The sequence below is a fragment of the Muscardinus avellanarius genome, assembly GCF_963383645.1.
Source record: "Muscardinus avellanarius genome assembly, chromosome: 12".
NCBI lineage: Eukaryota > Metazoa > Chordata > Mammalia > Rodentia > Gliridae > Muscardinus > Muscardinus avellanarius.
Window position 1 is genome coordinate 56,037,241 of NC_137798.1, and position 27,773 is coordinate 56,065,013.

At 37.5% G+C, this 27,773-nt stretch overlaps 2 protein-coding genes and 1 pseudogene across 6 annotated transcripts in view; 1 reads left to right on the top strand and 2 right to left on the bottom strand.

Annotated features, from left to right (window-relative positions):
* ATL1 (atlastin GTPase 1) overlaps nucleotides 1-5,247 on the top strand; it is a gene marked incomplete at both ends in the record, with an annotated part of 62,727 nt that extends 57,480 nt beyond the window's left edge. The window contains 3 exons of one of the 2 annotated variants that reach the window (XM_080708082.1): nucleotides 731-1,162; nucleotides 2,541-2,555; nucleotides 5,137-5,247. In XM_080708082.1, coding sequence (XP_080564208.1) covers nucleotides 731-1,162; nucleotides 2,541-2,555; nucleotides 5,137-5,247 — 558 coding nt within the window. The remainder of the gene's footprint in view (nucleotides 1-730; nucleotides 1,163-2,540; nucleotides 2,556-5,136) is intronic. The other variant, XM_080708083.1, reaches the window with a different exon arrangement.
* A 2,638-nt stretch (nucleotides 5,248-7,885) lies between these two features.
* Nucleotides 7,886-27,773, bottom strand: part of SAV1 (salvador family WW domain containing protein 1) — a gene marked incomplete at both ends in the record, with an annotated part of 35,316 nt that continues 15,428 nt past the window's right edge. Inside the window, 3 exons of one of the 3 annotated variants that reach the window (XM_080708086.1) lie at nucleotides 7,886-8,087; nucleotides 14,460-14,603; nucleotides 18,588-18,858. In XM_080708086.1, coding sequence (XP_080564212.1) covers nucleotides 7,886-8,087; nucleotides 14,460-14,603; nucleotides 18,588-18,858 — 617 coding nt within the window. Of the gene's footprint in view, nucleotides 8,088-14,459; nucleotides 14,604-18,587; nucleotides 18,859-27,773 lie in introns of those variants that run through there. The other 2 variants (XM_080708087.1, XM_080708088.1) reach the window with 2 other exon arrangements.
* Nucleotides 15,076-15,929, bottom strand: LOC308271632 (large ribosomal subunit protein uL18-like; annotated as a pseudogene). The gene has a single exon. The product of its transcript is annotated as a large ribosomal subunit protein uL18-like (transcript).

Genomic DNA, 27,773 nt, shown 5'->3' on the forward strand with positions numbered 1-27,773 from the left:
GGTGGTTTAAGAGACCCTATTTCCAAATAAAAATATAAAAATAGGTCTGGGAGTGTAGCCCGGAGGTCTAAGGGCTTCCAGGAACCCCAGTACCACCAAAAATAAAATAAAATAAAATAATAAATAAATTTACCTTCACTGTAATCCTAGTACTTGGGAGGTTAAGACAGGAAGATCACAGATTTGAGACCAGTCTATAGTAACTTAGTAAGACACTGCTTAAAAAAAAAAGTTGATATAGCTCAGAGGTAGGATACCCCAGGGTTCAATCCCCAGTGTTGTACATGCATGTGCATAGTATGCACATACACACACACACACACACACACACACACACACACACACACTCTCTCTCTCTCTCTCTCTCTCTCTCTCAAACTCCATTGGTCAACATTATTTCAGTGTAGTTAAGAGTTCCTACAGGCACTGAGTATAAGCAGTTATTTTGGATTTGGATTCTGTGAATGAACTCAGTTTGCACTTCATGTCACACCATGTCTTTTATCTTGAAGTTGGATTAAGTCGTAGATATTAATTCCCATGTCAAAAAGTCAGCAGCCAAGTGTGGTGGTGCATGCCTATTATTCTCAGTACTTGGGAAGATGTGAAAAGAGGATGGCAGGTTCGAGGCCAGGACACAGTAACTAATCAAAACTATGTTTCTAAGGTTTCTTCAACTAACCAAGTGAAACATTTTGATGCAGTTTCTAATTTCCTTTGTCTAATACAGATCTGTGGTGGTGACAAACCATTTCTGGCCCCTACTGACCTGCAGACCAAGCATCTGCAGCTTAAAGAAGAATCTGTGAAGCTATTCCGAGGAGTGAAGAAGATGGGTGGGGAAGAATTTAGCCGGCGCTACCTGCAGCAGTTGGAGAGTGAAATAGATGAACTCTACATCCAGTACATTAAGCACAATGATAGCAAAAACATCTTCCATGCAGCTCGCACTCCAGCCACACTGTTTGTTGTCATCTTTATCACGTATGTGATTGCCGGTGTGACTGGATTCATTGGTTTGGACATCATAGCTAGCCTGTGCAACATGATAATGGGACTGACCCTAATCACCTTGTGTACCTGGGCGTACATCCGGTACTCTGGAGAATACCGAGAGCTGGGTGCTGTGATAGACCAGGTGGCTGCGGCTTTGTGGGACCAGGTAGGAACACTTTTAACTTTCTTTAAGTACACATTTGGATGTCATCTCTGTAACAGGCACCACACTGGATGTTGGAAATATGTAAACATGACTTGGGTCCCAGTTGTCAAATTTTTATAATTTGTCAAGATACAACCAACTGCCTGGTGTGGTGTCACACACCTATAATCCCAGTACTTGGGAGGCTGAGACGGGAGGATTGTCAGTTCCAGGCCAGCCCCAGCAACTTATTGAGACCCTGTTTCAAAATAAAAAATAAAGGAGCTGGTAGTGTAGGTTGGACATAAATATATATATGTATGTATATATATGTGTGTGTGTATTTATGTTTAATAGCTATAATATGTGCAATCCTATACTTGTGTTCCAGTTAACATTTCAATTTTTAAAAAAGACATGAATATTGTTTTTATTTTTCTTAGTCTAAAAATTTTCAGTTGATTGTGACTCTTATGTGTTACGACTCCTGACAACCTATTATTTTAGTATTGGCTTTGTTTAGAGCATATACAAACCACTATTATAAGTCATGCTGTCACTTTTTTGTATAAACTCCTGAAACCAATATCAAATTACTTTTAGATTCTATTTGAGCTAGACTTTTGCATTAAGCCATAGCATGAGTCAGTGGTCATGGATTAGCTGCTCATGGGTCTGTTGTCTTTTATGGTCCAACTAGGGAGCCAGAGGTACAAAAGAACATTGTTTAAATAACAGATTAGGCACAGGAGAAACCATTAAAATTACATCTAGAAGAATAACCAACTTACGATAACATTCTGGAACTGTTGTCAGTTTGTGAAACTTTAGGAGAATTTAGTGATGTTAAAGTTCTCTATAACATTTTGCATTTAAGACTTATGAATATTTGTAGTCTGTAGGTAGTAAATAACTCTCTCAGGATTAAAAACATACTTGCATATACTCTATAACAGAAATATAATTAATGAACTTAATATGTGCCTTTGAAGAATCTAATCGAGGAAAAATAAGTGATCTCAATAGAAAATGAACGAAATAAAAAGTGAATCCTCTGAGTCCCTCAGTGTCTCAAATAGTCCCTTACGTGAAGAAGGTATTTCTATTTGAGGTATATCTATTTGAGGTATTTCTCAAAACCATCTATTTGAGGTATTTCTATTTGAGGTATATCTCAAAACCATCCTAGATTGTGATACTGAGACTTATCAGAAATACAGAATTGGGTTCTTCAAAAGATTCTGATAAAATATGTAATTTAAACTGAAAAGTCTTCAGGAGTATTTGCTCTTAAGTGCTCACAAACTGATATTGTAAACAAAATTGAATATCATAATGCTATTAATGAAGCAAGCTATATACTTTTTCTTTTCTCCTTTTTAAATTGCCTTTGCCCCAGGGAAGTACAAATGAGGTAAGTCTTTTTTAATTAAGAGCTATATATTTGTAAATACCATGATAGTCTTATTTTATAAACTGAATAAGTATTAAAAGATACCTTATGAAGGTTAGAAAATCTTTAGTAACTACTCCTATGTTAAACATTAAAATTTTTAATTGTGAATTTTAAACATATTCCAAATATTATGCAATTTGATCTCATCATGAAAAGCAGTTTCCTGACTATGCAGTAAATTCTAATTTACTGCAGAGTGAAGCAAGTAGTTATGAAGCTTTACTAAACTGAATTATGTAAGGTATTTAAATGCAACTACAGCCTATTTATTTACTTACTTATTTATTTGTGGGTCTGAAAATGGAACCCAGGGGCATTCGACCTCTGAGCTACACCCCCTGCCCTATTTTTTACTCTTTATTTTGAAACAGGGTCTCACTAAGCTGTGGTGGGCCTCACTAAGTAGCTGAGGCTGTCTGCAAACCATGATCCTCCGGTCTCAGCCTCCCAAATGCTGGGATTATAAACGTTTACCACTACATCTGGCTCTCTTATTTTTAACTGACTTTTATTTAAGTACTGGGGATCGAACTCAGGGGCATTCTACCTTCAAGCAACACCACGAGCCCTACTTTTTATTCCTTATTTTGAAATAGGGTCTCACTGAGTTGCAGAAGACCTCACTAAGTAGCTGAGGCTGTCCTCAGGCTACAATCTTCAGGTTTCAACCTGACTTTTGAATGAATGATTGTTATCTGTACCGCTTTAAGCAGATTCCATACCAGTATGCATTCTAACTTTCTTTGCATACCTCAGATCTGACCTGTAAATTAGTATTCATTTCTGCTATGGAACTCTCATATACCTGAGTTGAGTCATGAATGAAGCTGAGTTTTTAGGAAGAAACCATTTTTTACACTACAAAAATTTATCATTATGGAGTCATTCAGATCTTTAGTAAATGAGCTGATCTAAAGCAATGACCGAGACAGCACATAATTCTTTCCTTAGTTTCTACCAAAACTGTAGTAGGTCCTTTAATCAAATACCAATGATACATTTAAATATTTACAAGTCAACAAGAAATTATTTCATGTAAAACCCATTAAGACAAATTCAATAAGAATAAAAACAGATTTCAACTTTATAAATCAGACCTTGAGAGAAAAAAATCCAGTATTTTAAGAAAACTAAGATAAAAATTAAATGTATTAGAATCAGAATGTAACAGAACATAGTATGTTGCACTAATATGTATTCAAGTCCAGCCTCAGAAATTTAGCAAGACCATTTCAAAATAAAAAGGAGCCAAGCATGGTGGTACACACTTATAATCCCAGTATTTGGGAGGCTGAGACAGGAAGATAGCAGGTTTGAGGCCAGCCTTGGCAATAAAGTGAGACCCTGTTTCAAAACAGGGTCAGGGGATGTAGCTCAGAGGTAGAATACTCCTGAGTTCAATACCCAGTACCAAAAATAAATAAATAAATAAAGCTTTAAATGGTATCATTTGTATTTATAGCATTAAGAAAATAGCTATAGATTCACAAATAAAAAAATAATACAATTTCTTAGGAATAGATTATTACTTAATAGATAACAAGCTTTTACCTAGCTCTTGAAATATTCAGATTTTTTATAGACTCCAGAACTAAATTAGACAAATCAGTGGTAATTGAGTATTCAGTATGTGGAAGTCAGAGGAGGGATGAATCTTACACACTAGCTGAAGGGGAAAATCCATAAAGATGCTTATGAATATTTAAATAAAACTATGCAATACACAAATATTCCAATTTTCAAACACTATTAAGAGAATACAACAACAACCAGATGCAGTTTTAATAAAGGCTTTCTGAGGTGGTGTTTCTGAACCAGGCCATGGAAACAAGGCAAGCACACTTGTGAGGTGAGAGGTCCCCATGGGAGGTGGAGAGGCAACGTGTACTTAGCGCCATGACCATGACTTATTAGGCAAGAGTGGAGAACAAAATAGACCTGTTCTGGAAAACACTGGCAATCAGAAGTTACGAACTCTTATAATTCATCCAAACCTGGTAATATTCACAGTAAGTTGTTCACACATCCGTGGGGAATGGTGGTTGAAAAGCTGTGCTCCATAAGGTATGCAATGTAAAATAAAACGCCATCTGAGAATGAAACGTTTACCATGAAGATCAAGCCACAAAAGTGATGACATGCTGGAGAGCTAAAAATACTTTTGAATCTTAAGATACTCAAATCAGGCATGGTGGTGTACACCTATAATCCCAGTACTTGGGAGGCTGAGCCAGGAGGATCACAGGTTCATAGCCAGCCTCGGCAATATAGCCAGACTCTCAGCAACCTAGCGAGACCGTTTCAGAACAAAAATAAATAAGTAAAAAGGGTTTAGCTCAGAGGTACAATAGAATGCCCTGGTTTAATCCCTACGAACCTTCCTCCCACACATACAAAGATACTAGTTAACAATTTATATCCTATAATAATGATAAAGATTTCAAATTCAGCATGCTGTTTTATATAGTATCATAATTGATTAAAATAGAAAAACTTTATATGTGTTTAATATTTTATAATCCTGATTCTTGTATTCTAGGCTTTATACAAGCTTTACAGTGCAGCAGCAACCCACAGACATCTGTATCAACAGGCTTTTCCTGCACCAAAGTCAGACTCTACTGAACAATCAGACAAGAAGAAAATGTAATCCAAATTTTTAAAAACACAGGTGCATGATCAATTGTCAGTTAAATATTGTTTTTTTTTCCCCATGCAAACATTCAAAGTGCTTCCATCAGAACAGAGTAAGATACCAAACACCTCTGGAGACTGCAAAATGACTTAGTTCTTTTACTTCAGTGTCTAGTAAGCAGATGTATGGTGCATGGTCACATCACTTTGTTAACATGTACAGTTTACTGGTTTTTGTCTTTAAATCTGCTGTTATAATTTAAGGTATTTGTATATTTATGATGACAGTACATGTGTTCTGCTTGAATTTACTAAATTCTACTACGGGGTTACAAATTAAACCATGTAGTGATATTACTCCATGTTTGGATATGCTCATTTAATTTCTACAGAAAAAAATTTAAATTACTTCTTATAGCTGTTTGTTAAAGCACAGCATCATCACTCAGCAGGCTTGATTTAATCTATCTAATCTTATACATACCACAAGCTCTTAGGTATTTTTAAATACACTTAAGGGCTTTTCAGTTGCTTTACCAAAAACTATATATTGCTTCTTTTGTATTATGATTTAATATAGAATGTAAACTTCTTGAACAAAAATGCACAAAAAAATCACTTTGTATATGTATTTGAGTTTCACTGCATTGTATATTTTTTCATTTGGCACACAAGAAATGTATTCTTCATAGGTCTATTCTTTTAACATGTGAACTATTAAAGTTTACTCTGGTTCCTAACATTAAAACATGCTCACTGAACTTGGAAAATTTGGGGGAGGTGTTGATAAAGAATGACAGTTTATTATTTTTTTAAATTCAAGATGCATTTTCTTTACTGGCAATTCTATTACAAATTTAAATTTATATTTAAAGAAACATGTGCTAATCTCTTTAGGTAATTTTCAGTTCTTTAAACCAGTGATTTCATAATGTATTCTTCTAATGACTAAAATCTCTAGTGGGGTTTCATTATGCAGACCTTTTATTAAAGAAAAAAATAGGAGGCTGTGGTAACAAACTTCCTCTTATCTGGAAGGTCCAAACAGACATTCTTATAAATGGCTAAAAGGAAAATAAATAATTAAGATAGAACAGCATGCACAAGTCCGTAAGATAATCAGCTACGTATTCAAAAAGTTTGATCGCAACTTAAGTCAATTACCTTTTCCCACTGATAAAACTCCACTAGCCATACTTTAAATTTTCAATACATTGCTTGCAGTATATTGCTTCCTTGGCCTATGGGCTAGTCTTCTGAATAGAAAAATCACAACACTGTGTCTAAAACATGGATTCAAACACCACACATTTAGTTTCCACAAAAATATATTTAATAAACTTGTTATATAAAATCAAACATTTAACATTTAAACAAGAACTCAAACTCATAGCTAGGAGTGCTCTGTATTTTGGAAGACTACCTAAATATATTTACATATTTACAGCCATGTAAATATAACTGAAGGGCTATGAAATTCACAGAATTCTAGAGATTTACAGGCTAAAAATATGTTTGTCTATAATCAATATACTGTGCTAATTGTGAACAATGTCTTAACTATTAAACCGAAAGGGGAAAAAATTGGGAGGGGAAATATATACTTTCATCATTTTGTGACAAACACTTAGAAAATTAAAAAAAGTAATATAAAATTGGTATAATGACCAAGATTTCTTGCTGAATCCCTGATTGTCATTTTTGGCAGCTTAACCAGTCTGTCAGGAGGCACTGTGCTATGCTGTATGTTTCATTAGGGCCAAGCTAAATGCAGAAGAATCCCTGGCTTTAAAAAGTAAGGAAGCGATGTTAGCAACTCTGAGTGATGCACAAACCTCCCTACACAGGCTAAGGCCTTATGCTTAAATTTATTCCTGAAAGTTTTCTCTGTATGCTTCAAAGGGATCATTACATTTGACTGTGGGTGTTGGGAAGGACCACATATAACATATAAAAAATTATCACAAAGACTCCATTTTCTTTTTCTTTTTCTTTTTTTTTGCGGGTGAGGATGGAACCCAGGGGCATTTGAACTCCGAGCTATACCCTCTGCCCTCTTTTTATTCTTTAATTTGAAACAGGGTTTCACTAAGTTGCAGAGGGCCTCTCTAAGTAGCTGAAGCTGTCCATAAACCACAATCCTCCTGTCTCAGCCTCCCAAATGCTGGTATTACAAGCATGCACTACCAAACCCGGCTAAGACTCCAAATCTTCTTTTACATTTTGAACTACATCATGGTGATATTTAAATCATCCCATTCCAGATAACATTCCACAATAAAGCAGTAAACATCTCTTGAAAAGCACTGCATAGATTATTTTTTAAAACAAAGTTGCTGCTTTAAGAAGTGATCATTTCTATTAATACTGGTTATAATGACATTATAATGCTGCATTTTTCTCCAAGAATATTCTAAGCAGTTTTGTAATATACAGCATTTGAAAGTATATGCCATGTTGGCTCTTAAAATGATGCTCATTTTTTTGCTCAAAAGAAAATTTCTAACAACAAAATACACAGAAAATTAGAAGTTACAAATTCCAAAAAGTAAGCTACCTTTTTTTAACCAAGGTACTTGGTTTCAGTTTTTTTTCATCTGCAAAAGTATTTTAAAGCTCTTATAAAATTTAAATTTTATTTTTAAAAGATTAACTTAAAAATTTTTGCCATGTTGCTGGGCATACCACTGCTGTCTCTGCTTGCGATTTTCCAACTCGGTGAGAAGAGCCTGTCTGTAGGCTTCATACATTTTAACAATCTGCTCCAGTTCTTTCATGAAGAGCAATTTTAGCATTCCCTGGTATGTATCCAGGTCAGCCAGCTGGAAGAGTTCCCACTTCAGAATGTGGTCATATCTGTTTTAAAACATAATATTCACAACACATGCTTATAAACATATATTAATGTAATAAATGGGTCTTTTTATAAGTTGTCAGTTTCATTAAAACTAAGTAAATCATAAGCTTTATATACAGATAAATGAGAGCCGGGCGTGGTGGTGCACGCTTGTAATCCCAGCGCTTGGGAGGCTGAGACAGGAGGATCACACAGGTTCAAAGCCAGCCTCAGCTACTTAGACTCTCAGTAACTTAGTGAGACCCTGTTTCCACATAAAATATAAAAATAGGTCTGGGAGGATAGCCCAGAAGTAGAAAGTCTCTGGGTTCCACCCCCAGTACCACCAATAAATAAATAAATAAATAAATAAATAAATAAATAAAAGATAAATGAGTTATTAATTTACTACTTAAATATAGAGGTTTTGTTGTTTTATTTCTTAAGCCAGGGTCCCACTATGTAGCCCAGGATGGCCTTGATTTCCTGGGCTCATGCAATCTTCTTGCCTCAGCCTCTGGAGTGTCTGGGACTATAGGTACATCCCACCATGCCAAGCGCCAAATACATTTTTTTCCCCCAGTATTGAGGATTGAACCTAGAAGCATTCTACCTCTGAGCTATACCTTCAGCCCTATATTTTATTCTTTGTTTTAAAAATGCTGTCACTAAATTGCAGAGGACCTCATGAAGTAGTTGAGGCTGGCCATGAAACTGTGATCCTCCTGTCTCAGCCTCCCAAGTTCTGGGATTACAAGTGTGTTCCATCCCCCACCCCAGCCAAATACATACTTTTTTAAAATCAAAACTTCCAGGCCAGCCTCAGCAGCTTAGTGAGGATCTCAGCAATTGAGTAAGACCTTGTTTTCGAATAAAAATATAAGATGGGTCTGGGGCTCAAAAGTAGAAGGCCCCTCCCTGGGTTCCATCCCCAGTACAAAAAAAAAAAAAAATTTAAGTATCAGTTATTCTAATATTGATATTAGACAACCACGAATGCCAATTTCAAGCTCTAATGGTTCTATAATTTCTTTTTATTTAGTTTTTGTTTTGAAACAGGATCTCGCTAGATTGCTGAGGCTATCTGTAAACAATCCTCCTGTTTCAGCCTCTCAGATACTGGAATTACAGGTGTGTGCAGCCAAACCTGGCTTCTATAATTTCTGAAAAATATTAATCCCCAAATTCAGCCAATGTTAATTGTCAGGAACTTAAGAATACTTCAGAGCACACTGTGCTTTATGATGATGCATAAAAATGGGTAAAATCATTTGTGACATTAGTATTGATAAATCTAGAGGAGGAAAGATGATCACTACAGCAAACAAGGAATCACACAGGCGGAGGAAGAATGAAGAAGAATGGCCATTTATAGGTCAAGAATTCCTGAGCAGGAATACCTAGTATTAAAAAATTTAGGGAATGGTGGTACACGCCTGTGATCCCAGTACTTGGGAGATTGAGACAGAAGGATCACAGGTTTGAGGACAGTTTCAGCAAGTAGTGAGACACTCATCAACCTAGTGAGACCCTGTTCAAAATAAAAATTAAAAAATAATATAGGATTGGGGTTTAGCTCAGAAGATATCCCTGGACTCAACTGTCAGTACAACAAAAGAAAAAACAATCAATCTCGAGAAGAAAGGAATGAATAAACTCTTCTAGATGAAGGAAAAGTAGACTGTAGAAGATACCATAAATTGGCAAAGGACTCGTGTTAAGACTATATTTACATATATCTCAGAAGGCCTTTAACCCCCTGTAAATGGATCACATGCTGAGATGGAGCTATGCATCAGGCACTAAAGTACTAACTTATACTCTGAAATAAACAAGATCTGGAAACAGTACTCTAATTCAGTTTTTTCATTTTAAAGATGAAAAACTGAAACCTAAAATGTTTATTTCTTACAAAAGTGTTCAGTGCCTACAGGTTGAGAAAAGTAGTAAACTATGGACCAAGAAGCTTTGAAATAGTGGGTTTTTTCTATTCTTTTATTGTTACATTGTAGTCTCACATAATAATATGGTTCAGAGTGACAGTGACATACATGCACACAGCACCTGGTAGACTCCCCCTGGCTCCCTCCCCACTCTCCCTTCTCCACACATGACATTGAGAGTGGCACCGGTATTCTCATATACATACCTACTGTCGGTGGAAGTGTTTCCTTCACTACCCCCCCATATTCCCCTGAACCACCTCCCTCGCTCCACTGGGGTTTCCCTCCATTACCTAAAGTCTTCCTTGTATTCTGATTGCTCCCTAGCTTCTGTATAAGAGGGGAAAAAATATGACCCTTCACTTTCTATGACTGGCTAATTTCATTTAATATAATATTCTCCAGGTCTATCCATTTTCCGACAAAAGACACAATTTTGTTCTTTATTGCTAAGTATCATTCCATTGTGTGTATGACTTTGTAATCCATTCATCTGTTGATGGACACCTAGGTTGAGTCCATAATTTGGCTATTTTGAATTATGCTGATATAAACATGGATATACATGTATCACTATTATATTCTGATTTCAGTCCCTTTGGAAAGATTCCTAGGAGTGCTATAACTGGACCACATTGGTGGATCCATTCTCAGTTTTCTGAGGAATCTTTACACTGATCTCCATAGCAGCTGTACTACTTTTCCTATCCCAACAGTGTAGAGCATTCCTATTTCTCCAAATCTTTGCTAGCATTTACTGCTGTTCAACTTCTTGATGACTGCCATTCTAATTGGGGTTAGTTGGAATTTCAGTATAATTTTTATTTGCATCTCTCTGATTGCTATTATATTGGAACATTTTTTCACATATTTATTGGCCATTTGTATCTCATTTTTGTGAAGTGTCTATTTTGTTCAACTGCCATTTCTTGATTGGGTCTTTTTTTAGTGCTAAATCTTTTAAATTCTTTGTATATTCTAGATATTAGTCCTCTATCAGAGGAATAGCTGCCAAAGGTCTTCTCCCACCCTGTAGGCTCTCTCTCTCTCTCTCTTTTTTTTTTTTTCCTCTGAGTCTGGGGATGGAACCCAGAAGCATTTGACCTCGGAGCTACATCCCCTGTCCTATTTTTTATTCTTTATTTGAAACAGGGTCTCACTAAATTACAGAGAGCCTAAGTAGCTGAGGCTATCCGCAAACTGTGATCCTCCAGTCTCAGCCTCCCGAATGCTGGGATTATAAGTGTGCACCACCACGCCTCTCTCTCTTTAGATTGATGGTTTCCTTTGCTGAACAGAAACTTTTTAAATGTCATCCTATTTATTTATTTATTTGGTGGTACTGGGGTTCCTGGAAATCCTTCTACCTCTGGGCTACACTCCCAGACCTATTTTATACTTTTTAAATTTGGAAACAGGGTCTCTTAAGCCAGTGTGGCTGGCTTTGAACCTGCGTGATCCTCCTGTCTCCGCCTCCCAAGCACGGGCACTACAAGCGTGTGCCACCACGCCCGGCTCCATTTATTTCTTTATTTTTCAAAAATTTTTTTTAAATTTTGGAATTGAACCTAGAGTAAGTCTACCTCCAAGCTACGCCCCCAGCCCATTTTTTTTATTTCTTTATTTGGAAACAGGGTTTCACTAGGTTTCTGAGCGCCTCACTATTTTGCCGAGGCTGGCTTTGAACCTGCAATCCTCCTGTCTCAGCCTCCCAAGTACTGGGATTACAAGCAGGTGCCAACACACCCAGCTGTCATCCCATTTATTAACTCTTGTTTTGATTTCCTGAACTTTGGAGGTCTTATTGAGGAAGTTTCTACCTGTGCCTAAATGCTGGAGTGTTTAACTTATACACTGTTACAGCAATTTCAAAATCTCTGGTCTAATTCCAGGTCTTTGATCCATCTTGAGTCTTGTGCAGGGTGAAAGGATGGGATTTAAATTCATTTCATTTTTCTACAAACAGATAATCAATTTTTCTAACACCATTTGTTGAAAAGGCTGTCTTTTCTATAACATAGTTTTTGGCACCTTTGCCAAAAATAAATTTTAAGTGTGTAATTTGTTTCAGTATCTTCTATTCTGTTCCACTGATCTACAAGCCAATCTGATGCTGGTTTTATTCTGTTTTTGTGCCAATTTGATGCTGGTTTTATTACTATAGTTTTGTAGTATAATTTGAAGTTATGAAACTTAAACCAACCAATAGCAAGCAAAGAGATAAGAGATAAAAAGCCTTCCATCAAAGAAAAATCCAGGTCCAGACTAATTCCCAACTGAACCTTACAAAACCTTTAGAGAAGAACTAAACCCAATCCTTCACATATTATTTTGTGAAACAGAAAAAGATGAACTTCTTTCAAAGTCTTTCTATGAAGCCAATATCACCTTAATACCAAAACCAAATAAATATACTAAAAGAAAATATTCATTATTCTTGAACACAGATGCAACAATTATGAACAAAATACTAGAGATACACATTCAAAATCATACCAAGAAAATTGTATATCACAATCAAGTTGGTTTCATTCCAGGAATGCAAGGCTGGTTCAACATACACAAATCACTACATGTTCACCACATAAATAGAGCTAAGGACAAAAAAATCACATGATCATCTCAACAGATGTGGAAAAAGCAGGTGACAAAATCCAACACCCATTCTTATTAAGACTGCAGAAAAATCAAAATAGAAGGAACTTACTTCAATATCATAAATATATAATGAACCCAAAGCCAAGATATTGAATAGGGGAAAACTATAAGAATTCCCTTTAAAATCAGGAACAAGACAAGACTGCCCACTATCACCACTCCTTTTCAATACAGTACTTTAGCCTCTGGCCAGAGAAATAAGGCAAGAGAAAAAAATAAAAGGAATATCAAAGCAGAGCTGAAGTTATCTCTATTTGCAGATGGCATGATCTTATATTTAGAAACCCAAAAAACTTCTAGAACTGATTAACAAATTCAGTAAAGAAGCAGCATACAAAATCAATCTACAGCCGGGCGTGGTGGCACACGCTTGTAATCCCAGCATTCGGGAGGCTGAGACCTGGAGGATAGCGATTCGCGGACAGCCTCAGCTACTTAGTGAGGCCCTCTGCAACTCCATGAGACCCGGTTTCAAAATAAAGAATAAAAAATAGGGCAGGGGGTGTAGCTCAGAGGTCAAATGCCCCTGAGTTCCATCCCCAGACCTGCAAAAAAAAAAAAAAAAAAATCAATCTACAAAAAATTAGTAGCTTTTACATATGCCAATCATGAATCCACTGAAAAAGAGATCCAGAAAATCTATTCACAATAACCTCAAAAACAATAAAATACCTAGGAGTAAATCTAACCAAGGAGGTAAAAGGCCTCTATAAAGAGCCAGATGTGGTCAGGCGTGGTGGCGCACGCTTGTAATCCTAGCATTTGGGAGGCTGAGACAGGAAGATCGTGGTTTGTGGACAGCCTCAGCTACTTAGGCGCTTTGCAACTCAGTAAGACTGTTTAAAAAAAAAAAAAAATAGGGCTAGCGTGTAGCTCAGAGGTAGAAAGCCCGTGGGTTCCATCCTCAGTACCACACACACACACACACACACACAAAAAAAAAAAAAAGCCAGATGTGGTGGCACACACTTGTAACCCCAGCATTGGGAGGCTGAGAGAGGAGGACTGCAGTACAAAGATACACATGCGCGCGCACACACACACACACACACACACACACACACACACATGCCTCAGCTACTTAGTGAGGCCCTTTACAACTCAGTGAGACCCTGTTTCAAAATAAAACATAAGAAGTAGGGCTGGGGGTGTAGCTCAGAGGTAGAATGCCCCTGATTCCATCCTCAGTACCAGAAGAAAAAAAAAGACTTCTATAAAAAAAATTGTAAAACACTAAAAAAAAAAAAAAAAAAATCACAATCTTTGGAGATAGAAGCATTTCCTATGTTCTTAGATATAATAAATATCCAAATAGCCATTCTACCAAAAGTACAATCTACAGATCTACAATCTACAGATTCAATGCAATTGCTATTAAAATACCAATGTCATTCTTCACAGAGCTAGAAAATCAGTCCTAAACTTCATATGAAAAAGCAAAAGACCCAGAATGGCCAATGAAATGGTATTTTGAATGTTCTTTTTTTTTTTTTTTTTTTAAGTGGTACTGGGGTGAGACCCAGAGGCTTTTCTACCTCTGGGCTATACCCCCAGACCTATTTTATATTTTATTTGGAAACAGGGTCTCACTAAGTTGCTGAGGGCCTCAGTAAGTAGCTGAGGCTGGCTTCGAACCTGTGCGATCCTCCTGTCTCAGCCTCCCAAGCGCGGGGATTACAAGCGTGCGCCACCACGCCCGGCTTAGATGCCCAATATTATTAAGAGAACACACGGCTTGGTTTGTTAAGCAGCTCAGATTCCTAAAAATATCTGTGCTGGAAATTCACTTACTTCACAGGGGCTCGTGCATAAACCTGGAGCCAGTCAGGAATTTCTGCAGTATGATAAGGATTTGCAGGTACCAGAAGGGATTGATTCCTTTCTGTTTGTTGTGGCTGATACGTGACAGGAGGAGGTTGATCATACCGAGGTACACTAAGAAGAAAAAATTGATATTAAGATTAAAACCCTAAATCTAAGCAAGAAATTATAAAGAAAACTAAGTATCTTTCAATATCCTTCCTACCCAAACTGACTATATTCCACCACCACCCCCTTTTTTTGTGCGTGGTACTACAGATTGAATCCAGGGGCATTCTACCTCTGAGCTCCACCCTTAGCCCTATTTTTTATTCTTTATTTTGAAACAAAGTCTCACTAAATTGTTCAGCCTTCCAAGTACTGGGATTACAAGTGTGCACCAACCCCAAGTCAACCCTATCTTTTAGACAACTTTCCATAAGGGTCTAACTTTATCATACCATATGAAAGTAAAATCTACCTTCGTTTGCAAACTGTTATGTTGCTAATGATAAAAAACTAAGCTCAACCTTTTTTTTTTTTTTCCTGCTTGGTCAATAAGTTTATTGTCTTTATCTGAAAAATCTTCAGACAAATTTTGTTTGGCTTAGCTCTCTGCAGCCCGCTTCTGAGTTCTGAGGAAGTTTGCTTTCTTTTGAGCTACCCGATCTTTCTTAAGACATTTTGGGACGATTCCACCTCTTCTTTTTTACTTCTCTCTTGGGCTTCTTCTCATAGACTGGGTTCTCTCCTCTAGTATAGAATGAGCTTTCTTATACATCTCCATCATGTCTGAAGTAACATTGTTCCTTATATTCTGAGAAGACTGTTTCTTGTAAGCATCTTCATCTTCTTCCATTAGATAGTGCATATAATCTTCAACGTTCTGACCCATGATGTGCTTCTGATGTTCTTCAGCACTGAATTCCTTGCTTTCAGAATCAGAACCAGGGAACTGTTTGGTACTATGAGGGATAGACGAGCCTCCATCCATAGCTCCCTTGAGGGCCCCCAAAACTTTATTGCCAGTTGTAGTTCTGGCAAGGCCTGCATCCAAATAGCAGGTGAGAGTACCTGGTTGACTGTCAATACTTTCCACATGGTATTCACATCCAGTCACGTCCACTAGGCCTTCACTGACCATTCCAAACCTACTGAGAAGCTGCGGGCCAGTAGCAGGCCAGCACAGTATGCTGCATTCACACTGTATTTTGGTAGTTCATGTGCATATGCTGCCCAGACTATCATATCCCTTCTATGCGGGCATAAGCAATCTGACAAATGATATCTCTGTTGGTTACATGAACTACCATCTTGTATTTGGGTGTGCTGTACTTATTTTTGTCCTGAATCACCAAGCATTTCCAAGAACAGTAATCAGTTTTCCTCTCGTCATCTTTTAAATTTCACTTAGTATCTCTTAAAGTAGGCCTTGTTCTTGACAATTTTAACAAACCCCATCCTGGGAACAGAGACCCACATCCGCAGCTCAATACAGCTTTACATAGTTTTAGGATATTTCTTTTGATATTTAATCTTTTCAAGGATAGCTTCAAAGGAGGTTATAGAAATGTTAGAACTAAGTTTTAACTTTTAAACTTTAAATAAAGGCTTAATACTAGAATTATAAATTTTTGAAATAACATAATTAGCTATAAATTGATATTAGAAAGGTTGAGAGCTCTCGAAATGAAAAAAAAAGGTTTTTTTCTATTGGTTGAAAAGGGGAGAAGGGATTAGGATACATAATGCAGCAAGAGTGGGCACAATATCAACTTAAGAGGAGTGGGAGATAGAATTAACTAGAACCTATGTTAAAAAATAGGCTTAGAAAAAAAAAAGACCATGCTTTAATCAGTTCTAATAGTCTGTGTATGCTGTGAGGAAGGAGGGACTAAGTAAGTAGGGAGGAGGGTATTATATGGGAAAGTGCTACGGAAAGCACTGAACACCTGCAGGTTAAATATTAAACTCTGGGAAGCCAAAATCATTTATTTCAAATTTGAAGACAAAAACTAGAATAGGATGAGGTCTGCCATTAAACACAAAGATTTATGTGTATATCAGAAAAGGTCACTGCTTTCTAAACTCGAAAATAAGAGATTACAGAGTGTGGTAAACAATTTAAAGATTCTTATGCAAGTGGCACTGATATTTATCTTAAATATCTTTCACGAATGAGTTCAAAGGGAAATATTCATTGATTCTGCAACTCAGAGGAGGAAAAGAATTAAGGTTTTTAGGTCAAATATGCCTGTTTTTGAAATTGAGCTTGGCCACTTAGGAGTTATATGAATAAGGGCAAAATTGTTTCACTTCTCTAAGCCTTAGCTTCTTATCTGTACAAGTAGAATAAATTCATGCTATAGACTGATGTTCTCGGAATTAAATAAGCGAATAAGCAAAGAATTTGATGTAATTATGCCCTAATATACATAATGAAAGCTATCAATAGCATTTACTCTCTCCTGTTTAACTTCTACAGAATTCCTGAGAGAAGTTAATAATGTAATTGTGATAAACAGTAAACACTCACATTTCATTATTTATGCCACAAAGATCTCGGCCACCTGACTATAAACAGTAATCACAGATTTGGTTCTTCTTTTTTGCAGTACTGGGCATTCTACCTCTGAGCTATACCCCAGCCCTATTTTTTATTCTTTGAGACAGGGTCTTGCTAAGTTGCAGATGGCCTCACTAAGTAGCTGAGGCTGGCTGCAAACCTGCGATCCTCCTGTCTCAGGCTCCAAGTACTGGGATTACAGGTGTAGTCCACCACACCGAGCTTCATAATGATTTTAATGGTCCTTAAAAAAATTACAAGTTATCAACTATAACCAATAACCTGTATTATGCCAGATGACACCTAGGCAACATCTATCAATATGCCAATGACATTTTACTTGTGTGTGTGTGTGTGTGACAAGTCTCATTAGGTTGATGAGAGTCTCACTACTTTCTGAGGCTGTCCTCCAATCTGCGATCCTCCTATCTCAGCCTCCTAAATTCTGGGATTACAAGCATGCACCACCATGCCTGGCTTATGGCTCAGTTCTTGAAGCTCAAATATGGCTACTGTGAAATATCTGCCACTTTATCACTAAGGTTCATATGTACTCACTTCAAATGTACTTTGAAATCTAGTATGTATTTTACACTTATAGCACATCTCAACAGCTACATGTGACAACTGGCTTTGGTATTAGATAGTACAGGCTACAACTGTCAACAAATCAGATCTACTGCTATGCCCATTATCAATCAAACTAGTCCCAAGAAATCACTGGCTATATTTATTAAATAAATCTGAGATGTTTTGTCCAGTCCCAATTTTCACTTTCTTGCTTGGAAAAATCAACAGAACATAAATCCATGTCCTAAATGCATAAAAAGAGCAAGATGTTATAATTCAAAAGTATCAAGGGGGCTAGGATACAAAGGAAACAAACCAAGGGCCGTGCGCACGCAGGTTTATATAACTTTGGTGTATAATTACAATGCACCAGTAAAAGAATTTGAAAAAGTATTTTGGCTTAAAAAGTAGGCATGAACTATTCATAGAAATTTAAATATGAAGAGACAAATTATTTAATTTCTGGGTATCTGACACAAAAATATTCTGGCATACTAAAACAGAATCTGACCATAAGAACACTGATCCTGTTTTTCAGGTTGTTAAGAAAAAAGTATTTTTTAAATGATTAAAGTCAGCTGGGTGTGGCGGCGTACAATTACAATCCCAGCATTTGGGGGGCTGAGATAGTAGGATCACAGTTCGTGGACAGTCTCAGGTACTTAGTGCAGCCCTTTGCAACTCAGTGAGACCCTGTTTCAAAATAAACAATAAAAAATAGGGCTGGGGTGTCGGTCAGAAGTAGAATGCCCCTGGGTTCCATCCCCAGTATAACAAAAGAAAAAAAAAAAAAGAAAGTCATTCATTACTAAAAATAAGTTGAGATAATTTTCATAAACTTTGAAAAATAAAGATTTTAAAATCTCAAGCTTCAAGATACCTTTCTCTGATAAAAATAAATCTTTCTGTGATGAAAATGTAAGTCTACAATCTAACATGCAATAATCTTGAAACAAAATATTGAAAATAAGTCAATACTCTACCTAGGAGCACAGGGATGCCTGTATTGAGCCTTTTTATTTGTGTGATCTACATAGTAGGTTCCAAATTCTGATGACTCAACTCGTTCCCATCCAGGAGGAAGTCCTTCTCTCTCAAGAGGATGGCTCCAATGAGTTGTGTTTGTATTATGATCTATGTAATATTTTCTCCCTCTCATTGTCCAGTCCACAGACCAGCCAGGAGGAAGGGGTAAATCTTCAGACCCATGGTTAGTTAAATTTCCTAAAGATGTAGCAGCAACTCTTCCAATACCTGAGGGGAAAAAGAAGTACAGAACAATTATTCAATTATCTGTTGTTAAAATTTTGTTATGTCATTATAGTTTTTCATAAAACTAGCCAATATAATTAGAAAAAGAGGGAGAAATTAGACTTTGAAATTTGGTTTTTCTTTAATTTGAGTCTATTATCAAGCCACAGAAACACTTAACTAAAGCAAGTGAAAATAAGTAAAGCTCACCTCAATTAAGATTTGAAATTTCATCTAACAAAAGCAGAAATGGAACTTGTTAAACTAGTCCCAGTTTACAATTTTTTTTGGCGGGGGGGGGGGGGGGCTGGTACTGGGGTTCCTGGAAACCCTTCTACCGCCCGGCTACACTCCCAGACCTATTTTATATTATTTGGAAACAGGGTATCTTAAGCCAGCAAGGCTGACTTCAAACCTGCGCGATTCTCCTGTCTCCACCTCCCAAGTGCGTGGATTACAAGAGTGTGCCACCACGTACCGCCCCAGTTTACAATTTCTTAAAAGCAACCTGGCTACGTTCTAGAATTATTAAGTAAGTATATCAAGATAGACTCGAAGTTCAATATAAAAACAAATATCTGGAAAGACATTGTTGAGTTATCATTTACAAGGACTCCAAAATTAAAATGTTTGTGAATAAACCTAACATAATGTGTGTAGAATCAGTATGCTGAAAACTATAAAACTCTGATGAAAGAAATGAAGACCAACTGTGTCAATGGGTTAGAAGATTCAAGGAAGTCATGATGTCAAGTCTCTTGAAATGATCTTTATTGTTTATGGTAATTTTATTAACATTATATAAATTTGAGTTTCACGGTATTTCTATGTTTGTGTTTACTGAGAACCTCATTAAATTACTGAGGCTGTCCTCAAACCTATGATTCTCCTGTCTCACCCTCCCAAATACTAGATTACAAGTAAGCGCCACCACGCCTGGCTTTTATATTTGTATATCATTCGCTAGTTATATCCACCCTTTCTTCTACTTTTTCCAGCCCTTCCTCCCCTAGTCCAGTCCTTAATACCTCCCCTTCTAACTTCCAGGTCATCTTTTTATTTTATTTTATTTATTTTCCAAATGAGAGAAGACATTCAATACTGGTCCTTCTGTGCCTGGATATTTTGCCTAACATGACATCTTGCAAATGACAGGATTTCATTCTCCTTTATGGCTGAATAATATTCCACCGGGTATATATACCACATTCTCTTTATCCCTTCATCTGCTGAAAGGTACCATAGGCCTATTCCATATCTTTGTTATTGTGAATAGTGTTGCAATAAATTTGAGCATGCAGTTATCTTTTAGTACACTGACTTTGGATATATAGCCAGAAGTGGTATAGTTTGATCATATATGGTAATTCTTCGACTCTTTTGAGGAACCTCCATACTGTTGTCCATAAGGTTGTATTAATTAACATTCACACCAACAGGGCATGAGGATTCCTCCAAATCCTCACCAGTATTTTTTGTTTTGTTTTGCTTAACAATTCTAACTGGGGTGAGATAAAATCTCAATGTACTTTTTTGCTTTTTTGTGGTAGCAGGAATTGAACCCAGGGCATTTTACCTCCAAGCAACACTCCCAGTCCTTTTTGTTTTGAAACAGTCTTTGAGTTGCTAATGGCCTAAGTAGCCACAGCTGGCCTCAAGCCTGTAATCCTGTCTCAGCCTCCCAAATTCTGGGATTACAGGCATGTGCCACCATTACAGGCGTATACCCAGCTCCCTCAATGTCCTTTTGATTCTCAATTCCCTGATAACTAACAATCTTGAGCATTTTTTCATATATATATGTATGTGTGTGTATATATATATATGTATGTATACTGGCCATCTGAGCTTCTTTTGAGGTGAATATCTTTAGGTCATTTACCTGTTTTTTATTAGATTATTTGGGTTTTTTAAAAAAGGTTTTGAGTTATTTATATATTCTGGATCTTAAATCTCTGCCAGATGAAAAGTCAGTAAATTATTTTCCCCACTGTGTAGGTTGTTCCTTCACTCTTAGAAGCTTTTTAACTTCATGAAATTTTACTTGTCAATTCTTGCTTTGATTCTCTGAGCTACTGGAATCCCATCCAGAAAATCACTGCCTGTGTCAGTATCTTAAAGTGTTTTTCTTATGTTTCATCTGGAAATTCAAAAGTCTCAGGTTTTAAAGTTTGTTCCATTCTGAATTGATTTCTGTACAGGGTAAGAGATAAGGCTGTAGTTTCAATCTTCTACAGTCAAGATAAGTCAGCCTCCCAAGCACCATTTTTGAAGAGGCTGTCTTTTCTCCAGTATACATTTTTGACACCTCCATCAAGAATCATTTGGCTAAAGCAGCATGAATTTCTGGAATCTCTCTTTTGTTGCTTTTATTTGGATCTAGAATATTCCCTAAATGCTCATGTATTGGACTTGGACCCAAATGCATCAATTGGGTCCTTTGGGAAGGTGAATGGATCAAAAGCTCTAAGCTCACCAGTGAATGAATCCATTGATGGAGTCATAATTTGATGACATTATTGGGGAATAAGATCTAGTTGGAGGAGGTTGGTCAGTTGAGTGTGTGCTCTTGGCTCTTTCCTCTCTGCCTCTGCTTCCCAAATGCCATAAGGCAAGCAGCTTTCTTCCACCACACACTCCTGCCAATATGTTCTGCCTCAAATCAGGGCTAAGGCAATGGACCCAGACTCCGATCATGGACCAAAACCTCTGAATCATGAGTCAAATAAACTTCCCCCTCTAAGTTGTTTATGTCAGATGTTTTGGTCACCTGGATGAAAAGCTAACATGGTTAAATTGATCAATGTGTCTGTTTTATGCCAATACCATGATGTTTTGGCTACTATGGCTCTCTAGTATATTATGAAATCTGGCTTTACAGTATATTTTGAAATCAGGTGTGTTTTTTTTTTTTTTTTTGGCAGATCTGGGGATGGAACCCAGGGACATTTGACCTCTGAGCTACACCCAAGCCCTATTTCTTTGTCTTTATTTTTGAAACAGGGTCTCACTAAGTTGTGGAGGGCCTCACTAAGTAGCTGAGGCTGTCCTCGAACCACGATCCTTCGGTCTCAGCCTCCCAAATGCTGGGATTACAAGCGTGCGCCACCACGCCCGGCTATTCTTTATTTTGAAACAGGGTCTCACTCAGTTGCAGAGGCCCTCACTAAGTAGCTGAGGCTGTCCGAGAACTGCGATCCTCCGGTCTCAGCCTCCCGAATGCTGGGATTACAAGTGTGCGCCACCACACCCAGCTATGAAATCAGGTATTATGATGCCTCCAGCACTGCTTTTTCTGCTCAGGGTTGCTTTGGCTATTGAGATCTTGTGTGCTTCCATATGAACTTTAGGGTTATTTTTTTCTAGTTCTGTGAGAATTTCATTTGTACTTTGATGAGGACTGCATTGAATCTGTAGACTGCTTTGGGTAATAATGGCCATTTTAATAATATTAATTCTCCTAGTCCATGAGGATGGGGCGATAGTCTTTCTACCTCTACAGTCTATTTTTTTCTACAGTGTTTTGTAATTTCCATTGTAGAAGTCTTTCACATCCTCAGTTGGGTTTATTCCTTGGTATTTTAATTTTATGCATGGCTACTGTAATGGGATTGTTTTTCTGATTTCTTTCTCAGCAAGCTCAATATTGGTATGTGGAAAAGTTGATATTTGTATGCTTCTTTTGTATCCTGCTACTTTATTGAATTTATCAGTTTTATAGTTATTTGGTGGAGTCTTTAGGATTTTCTATTTACAGAATCATATTAACAAAAAGGATAATTTTACTTCCTCCTTTCCTATTTGAATCCTATTATTTCTTTCTTTTGACTAGCTGCTTTGGCTAAAATTTCTAGTATTATATTAAATAAAAGTGGTGAGACTGTACACTGCTATCTTAGAGAAAAAATCTTTCAAGCTGGGCATGGTGGTGCATGCTTGTAATCCCAGCATTCAGGAGGCTGAGACAGGAGGATCACGGTTCGCGGACAGCCTCAGCTACTTAGTGAGGCCCTCTGCAACTTGGTGAGACCCTATTTCAAAATAAAAAATAAAAATAGGGCAGGGGGTGTGACTTGGAGGTCAAATGCCCCTGGGTTCCATCCCGAGACTCACAAAAAAAAAAAAAAAAAAAAAAAAAAACCCAAAAAACTTTCAGTTTTCCCTCATTCAGCATGATGTTGGCTATAGGTCTGTCATATGTGGCCTGTAGTATGTTGAGTTATGGCCCTTCCATCCCTGATTTATCCAGGACTTTTATCATGAAAGGATTCTGAATTTAATCAAGACCTTTTCTCCATCTCTTGTGAGTTTTGTCTTTTGATTCTATTTATGTGCCTGGTTGTAAGATAAATTTTTATGACCTCAATTTAGACAATGAGTTCTTAATCATGATCCTAAAAGTCCAACGCAAATAGAAAAAATACTAAGCCAGGTGTGGTGGCTCATGCTTGTAATTCCCAGTACTTGGGAGGCTGAGACAGGAGGATCACAGGTTCAAAGCCAGCCTCCTTGACAACTTAGCAAGGCCTTCCACAACTTAATCTGTTTCCGAATAAGAAATAAAATTGGGCTGGGGGTTTAGCTCAGAGGTAGAATGCCTCTGGGTTCAACTCCTCAGTGCAACACACACAAAGAAAGAAAATATATTTTTTTAAAAGTTTTTAAATGAAGAAAAACATGTAATAATGAATGAATCGGTGTGTCATCCTTGCACAGGGGCCATGCTAATCTTCTCTGTATCATTCAAATTTTAATTTATATTGTGCTACGAAGGCAAGCACTGAAAATCTGGACTTCATCAAAATTAAAATGTTTACTCTGAAGCTGAGCGTGGTGGCACACACTTGTAATCCCAGCACTTGGAAGGCTGTGACAGGAGGATTGCACAGGTTCGAAGCCAGCCTCAGCTACTCAGTGAGGCTCTCAGCAACTTAGTGAGAACCTGTTTCCAAATAAAGTATAAAAAAATAGGTCTGGGAGTATAGCCCAGAGGTAGAAAGCCCCTGGGTTCCACCCCCCAGTACCACACACATACACACAAAAGTTTACTCTGTAAAAAAGTTCTAAAAATCAAGCTATATATTGGGAGAAAATATTTGCAAATCACACATTATACAAAGAACTTTAATCTTGAATATATAAAGAACCCTCAAAACTCATCATGAAGGGCTTGGGATGTAGCTCAGTGGTGCAGTGATTACTTACCATGTACAAGACCCTGCATTTAAACTACAGCATTGAAAGAAAAAAAGAAGACATAAGAAAACCACCCAATTTTTTTTAAAGTGGGCAGAAGATTTTAAAAGGCACTTCACTACAGAAGATACATAGGTGGTAAATTAGCACATGGAAGAATATTCAATTTTAGCCATCAAAGAAATGCAAATCAAAACCACAAGGAGGCCAGGCATGGTGGATTACATACCTGTAATCCCAGTATTTGGGAGGCTGACAGGATTTCAAAACCAGCCGCATCAACTTAGTGAGGCTCTCAGAAACTTAGTGAGGCTCTCAGCAACTTAGACCTTCTTTCCAAAAAAAAAGTAAAATAAGGTTGGAAAGTAGAATGACTCTTGGTTCAATCCCCAGCATGCACTTTGCACACACAGATGACAAGATAGGATATTGGTGGACTTCCGGGAAGATGGCGACCGAGAAAAGCGGGGCTTAAGAGTCCCGCTAACAACCAATCTCCATTACCACAAAAAGAGCGCCTTTCATAGCCAGAAAACACCATCACCAGAAAAACAAAAAAAAAACACCAGGCTCCAGAGAGAAAGCGGACTGAGAACAGAGCTCAGGGCCACAGAGGAGACACACGCGCCCGAGAACGCGGCAGCAGCGCCATACTGCCGGCGGCAGCGGCGAACTCAACGGACGGCTACAGCAAGCCGAGGTGAGCCGCTGCGGAACAGCCAGGCGGGATCTTTCGGCGCAGACAGCATTTAAAGCTCCCAGTGGCTGAGCTCAGCACACGCTGCAGGGATTCAGAGTGGAAATCAAAACCAGAGAAGAAAAAATACGCCAGCCTCATGGCCGAGGGCGTGGCAGAGGCACAATATTGCCACCGGCGGCGGCAGCAGCAGTGAATTCACCGAGTCCAGTGCAGCTACATCTGCGTACTCAAGAACAGTGAGTTAGCCGGGCGTGGTGGCGCAGGCTTGCAATCCCTGCGCTTGGGAGGCTGAGACAGGAGGATCGCACAGGTTCGATGCCAGCCTCAGCTACTTAGTGAGGCTCTCAGCAACTTAGTGAGACCCTGTTTCCAAATAAAATATATATATAAAAAATAGGTCTGGGAGTATAGCCCGGAGGTAGAAATCCTCTGGGTTCCACCCCCAGCACCACCAAAAAAAAAAAAAAAAAAAAAAGAACAGTGAGTCAAATTGCGGGCCACAGAGGAGAAATCGCAGTATTGGGCCTCCTGGGACTTGACCCAGTGAGGGAGTGGTGGTGGCAGAGATATCACACCATAGGAGAACGTGCAACCTGGCACCCCCCATGGTTTAAAGCAGCCTCTATCGACTCCCTGGGTCGGAGACTCTGTGATACAACCCAGTAAAGGAGTAGTGGGGTCTGAGATAATACAGACTCGAGATCCAGAGCACCTTAAGTGAAGCCATAGTGACCCAAGGGAAGAACCCAGAGAAGGCACAAACCTCCGAAATCATGGGAAAGAGGAATAACACTGGAGTAATGAATGTGCACAACCCCACAACATCAGAACCTGATAAAACAGAAAATCAGAGATTTCTAGAAGATCAAATCAGGAAAATAACTGTAGAAATAATAGAGGTGCTTCGAAAAGAACTCAGAGAGAGCCAAAAAGAGATAAAGGATGCAATTAATGAAGTAAAGGCCTCAATTCAAAGCACAAACAACCGATTAGACCACATGGGGAACAGAATCTCGCTCTTAGAAGATGAGCAATCCAAAAATGAATGCATAGTTTCTAATCTAGAAAAAAATATCCAACAGCAGGAATCTGACATTGAAGAAATATGGGTCCATCTTAAGAGAGCTAACCTAAGAATAATTGGAATAGAGGAGGGAAAAGAAAGTGAAACCAAAGGGATCAACAATCTCTTCAAGGAAGTAATAGCAGAAAATTTTCCAAACATAGAGCAAGAGGTTGATACACAGGTCCAGGAAACTTATAGAACTCCCTTTAGACAGGATCGGAGAAGAGGATCCCCACGCCACATAATTGTCAAAATGACCAATGTGGAAGCCAAGCAGAGAATCTTAAAGGCAACAAAAACAAAGGGCCAACTGACATTCAGAGGCAAACCAATTAGAATCACTCCAGACTTCCCAAACCAAGTCATGAGAGCCAGAAGGGCTTGGAGTAACATATTCCAAACTCTGAAAGAAAACAACTTCCAGCCAAAAATTTCCTATCCAGCAAAACTTTCTATCAAATTAGATGGAGAAATAAGAAGCTTCCATGACAAACAGAAACTGAAGGAATTTATGTCTTCAAAACCAGCGCTAGAGAAAATACTCAAAGAGATTAACTACAAAGAAGAAATAGGTAACACTCACCAGAACCAGAGAAACAAGAGTTTCCATCCAACAGACAACTAAGATTGGTTATCTGTGGAGATTCATTATTTATGTTAGTCTTTTACCTATCTCTAAGTTGTATTGTTTGCCTTTATTGTTGTTAATTTTTAGGATTTCTAGTTGGAATATTAATATACCTTCAGATATAGCATTTGGAAATATTTTATCCAATTCTATTAGTAACTTTTAACTCTGTTTACATTGTCTTTGGATATACAATATTTTCTTTTATTTTTTAGGGAGTTTGTATATTCTTCTGTTGCCTGTGCCATTGAAATCATATCCAAGAAATCACTGCCAATTTCAATGTTGTGAGGTTTTATGACCCAGATTTTCTCCTAAAAGTTTATAGTCTTAAGATTTATATTTAGGTCTTTTATCTATTTTGAGTTAATACTTGTATATGGGATTAGGTAAAGATCCAATTTTATTCTTTTCCATGTAATTATTATTTTTCAACAATATTTAGTTAAAAGATTATTTCCACCACCAAATGTTCGTGGAAACCTTGTCAAAAATAACTTGACAATATAGGGAAGAATTTAGCTCTAGGCTTGTATTTAACTCCAATGGTCTATATATCTGCCTTTAGAACAGTACTACACTGTTTCAATTATTGTAGCTTTATATGGTTTGAAATCAGAAAATATATATCTGCTAGCTTTGTTCTTTTTCAAGATCGTTTTGGGTATCTAGAATTCATATTCCATATTAGGATAGATTTTTTTCTGAAAAATAAATATATAAATATATCATAGTTTCACCTAAAAAAACAGAAAAAAATATGCTCTAGTAAGAAAGAAAGCAAAAAGAAATATTGAAATGCTATCTTTAAATCATCAAACGCTTGGTATCAGACAAATGAAACTGTTATGTGAGATTATCATTTTTAATTTTGGATAAATTGCTATAATACTAGATGTCAACCACTAAGCCAAGCATGGGAAGGAGGGATGGGGAGAGAATGAGGTGGGGATCGGGTGGGGGCTGACTGGGCGATGTGTGCATGTATGTCTACAAAAGTTTGTATCCCACTATGATGTATGAATACAGTGCACCAATAAAATAAAATTAAAAAAAAAAAAAGATGACAAGATACACCTATGAGAATGGCCAACAAGATCAACAACACAAGTTCTGATGCAGAACAATTGAAACTCTTGTACACTGCTGCTGGGAATGCAGAATGCTACAGCTACTCTAGCAGCTTAGCAGTTTTTTACAAAGTTAAGCTGTGTGTGTGTTGGGGTGGGGGTTGTTACTGGAATTAAACACAGAGGCATTCTACTTCTGAGCTGCAACTCCAGACCAATTTTATTTGACCAATTTTATTTCTTATTTGGAAATATGGT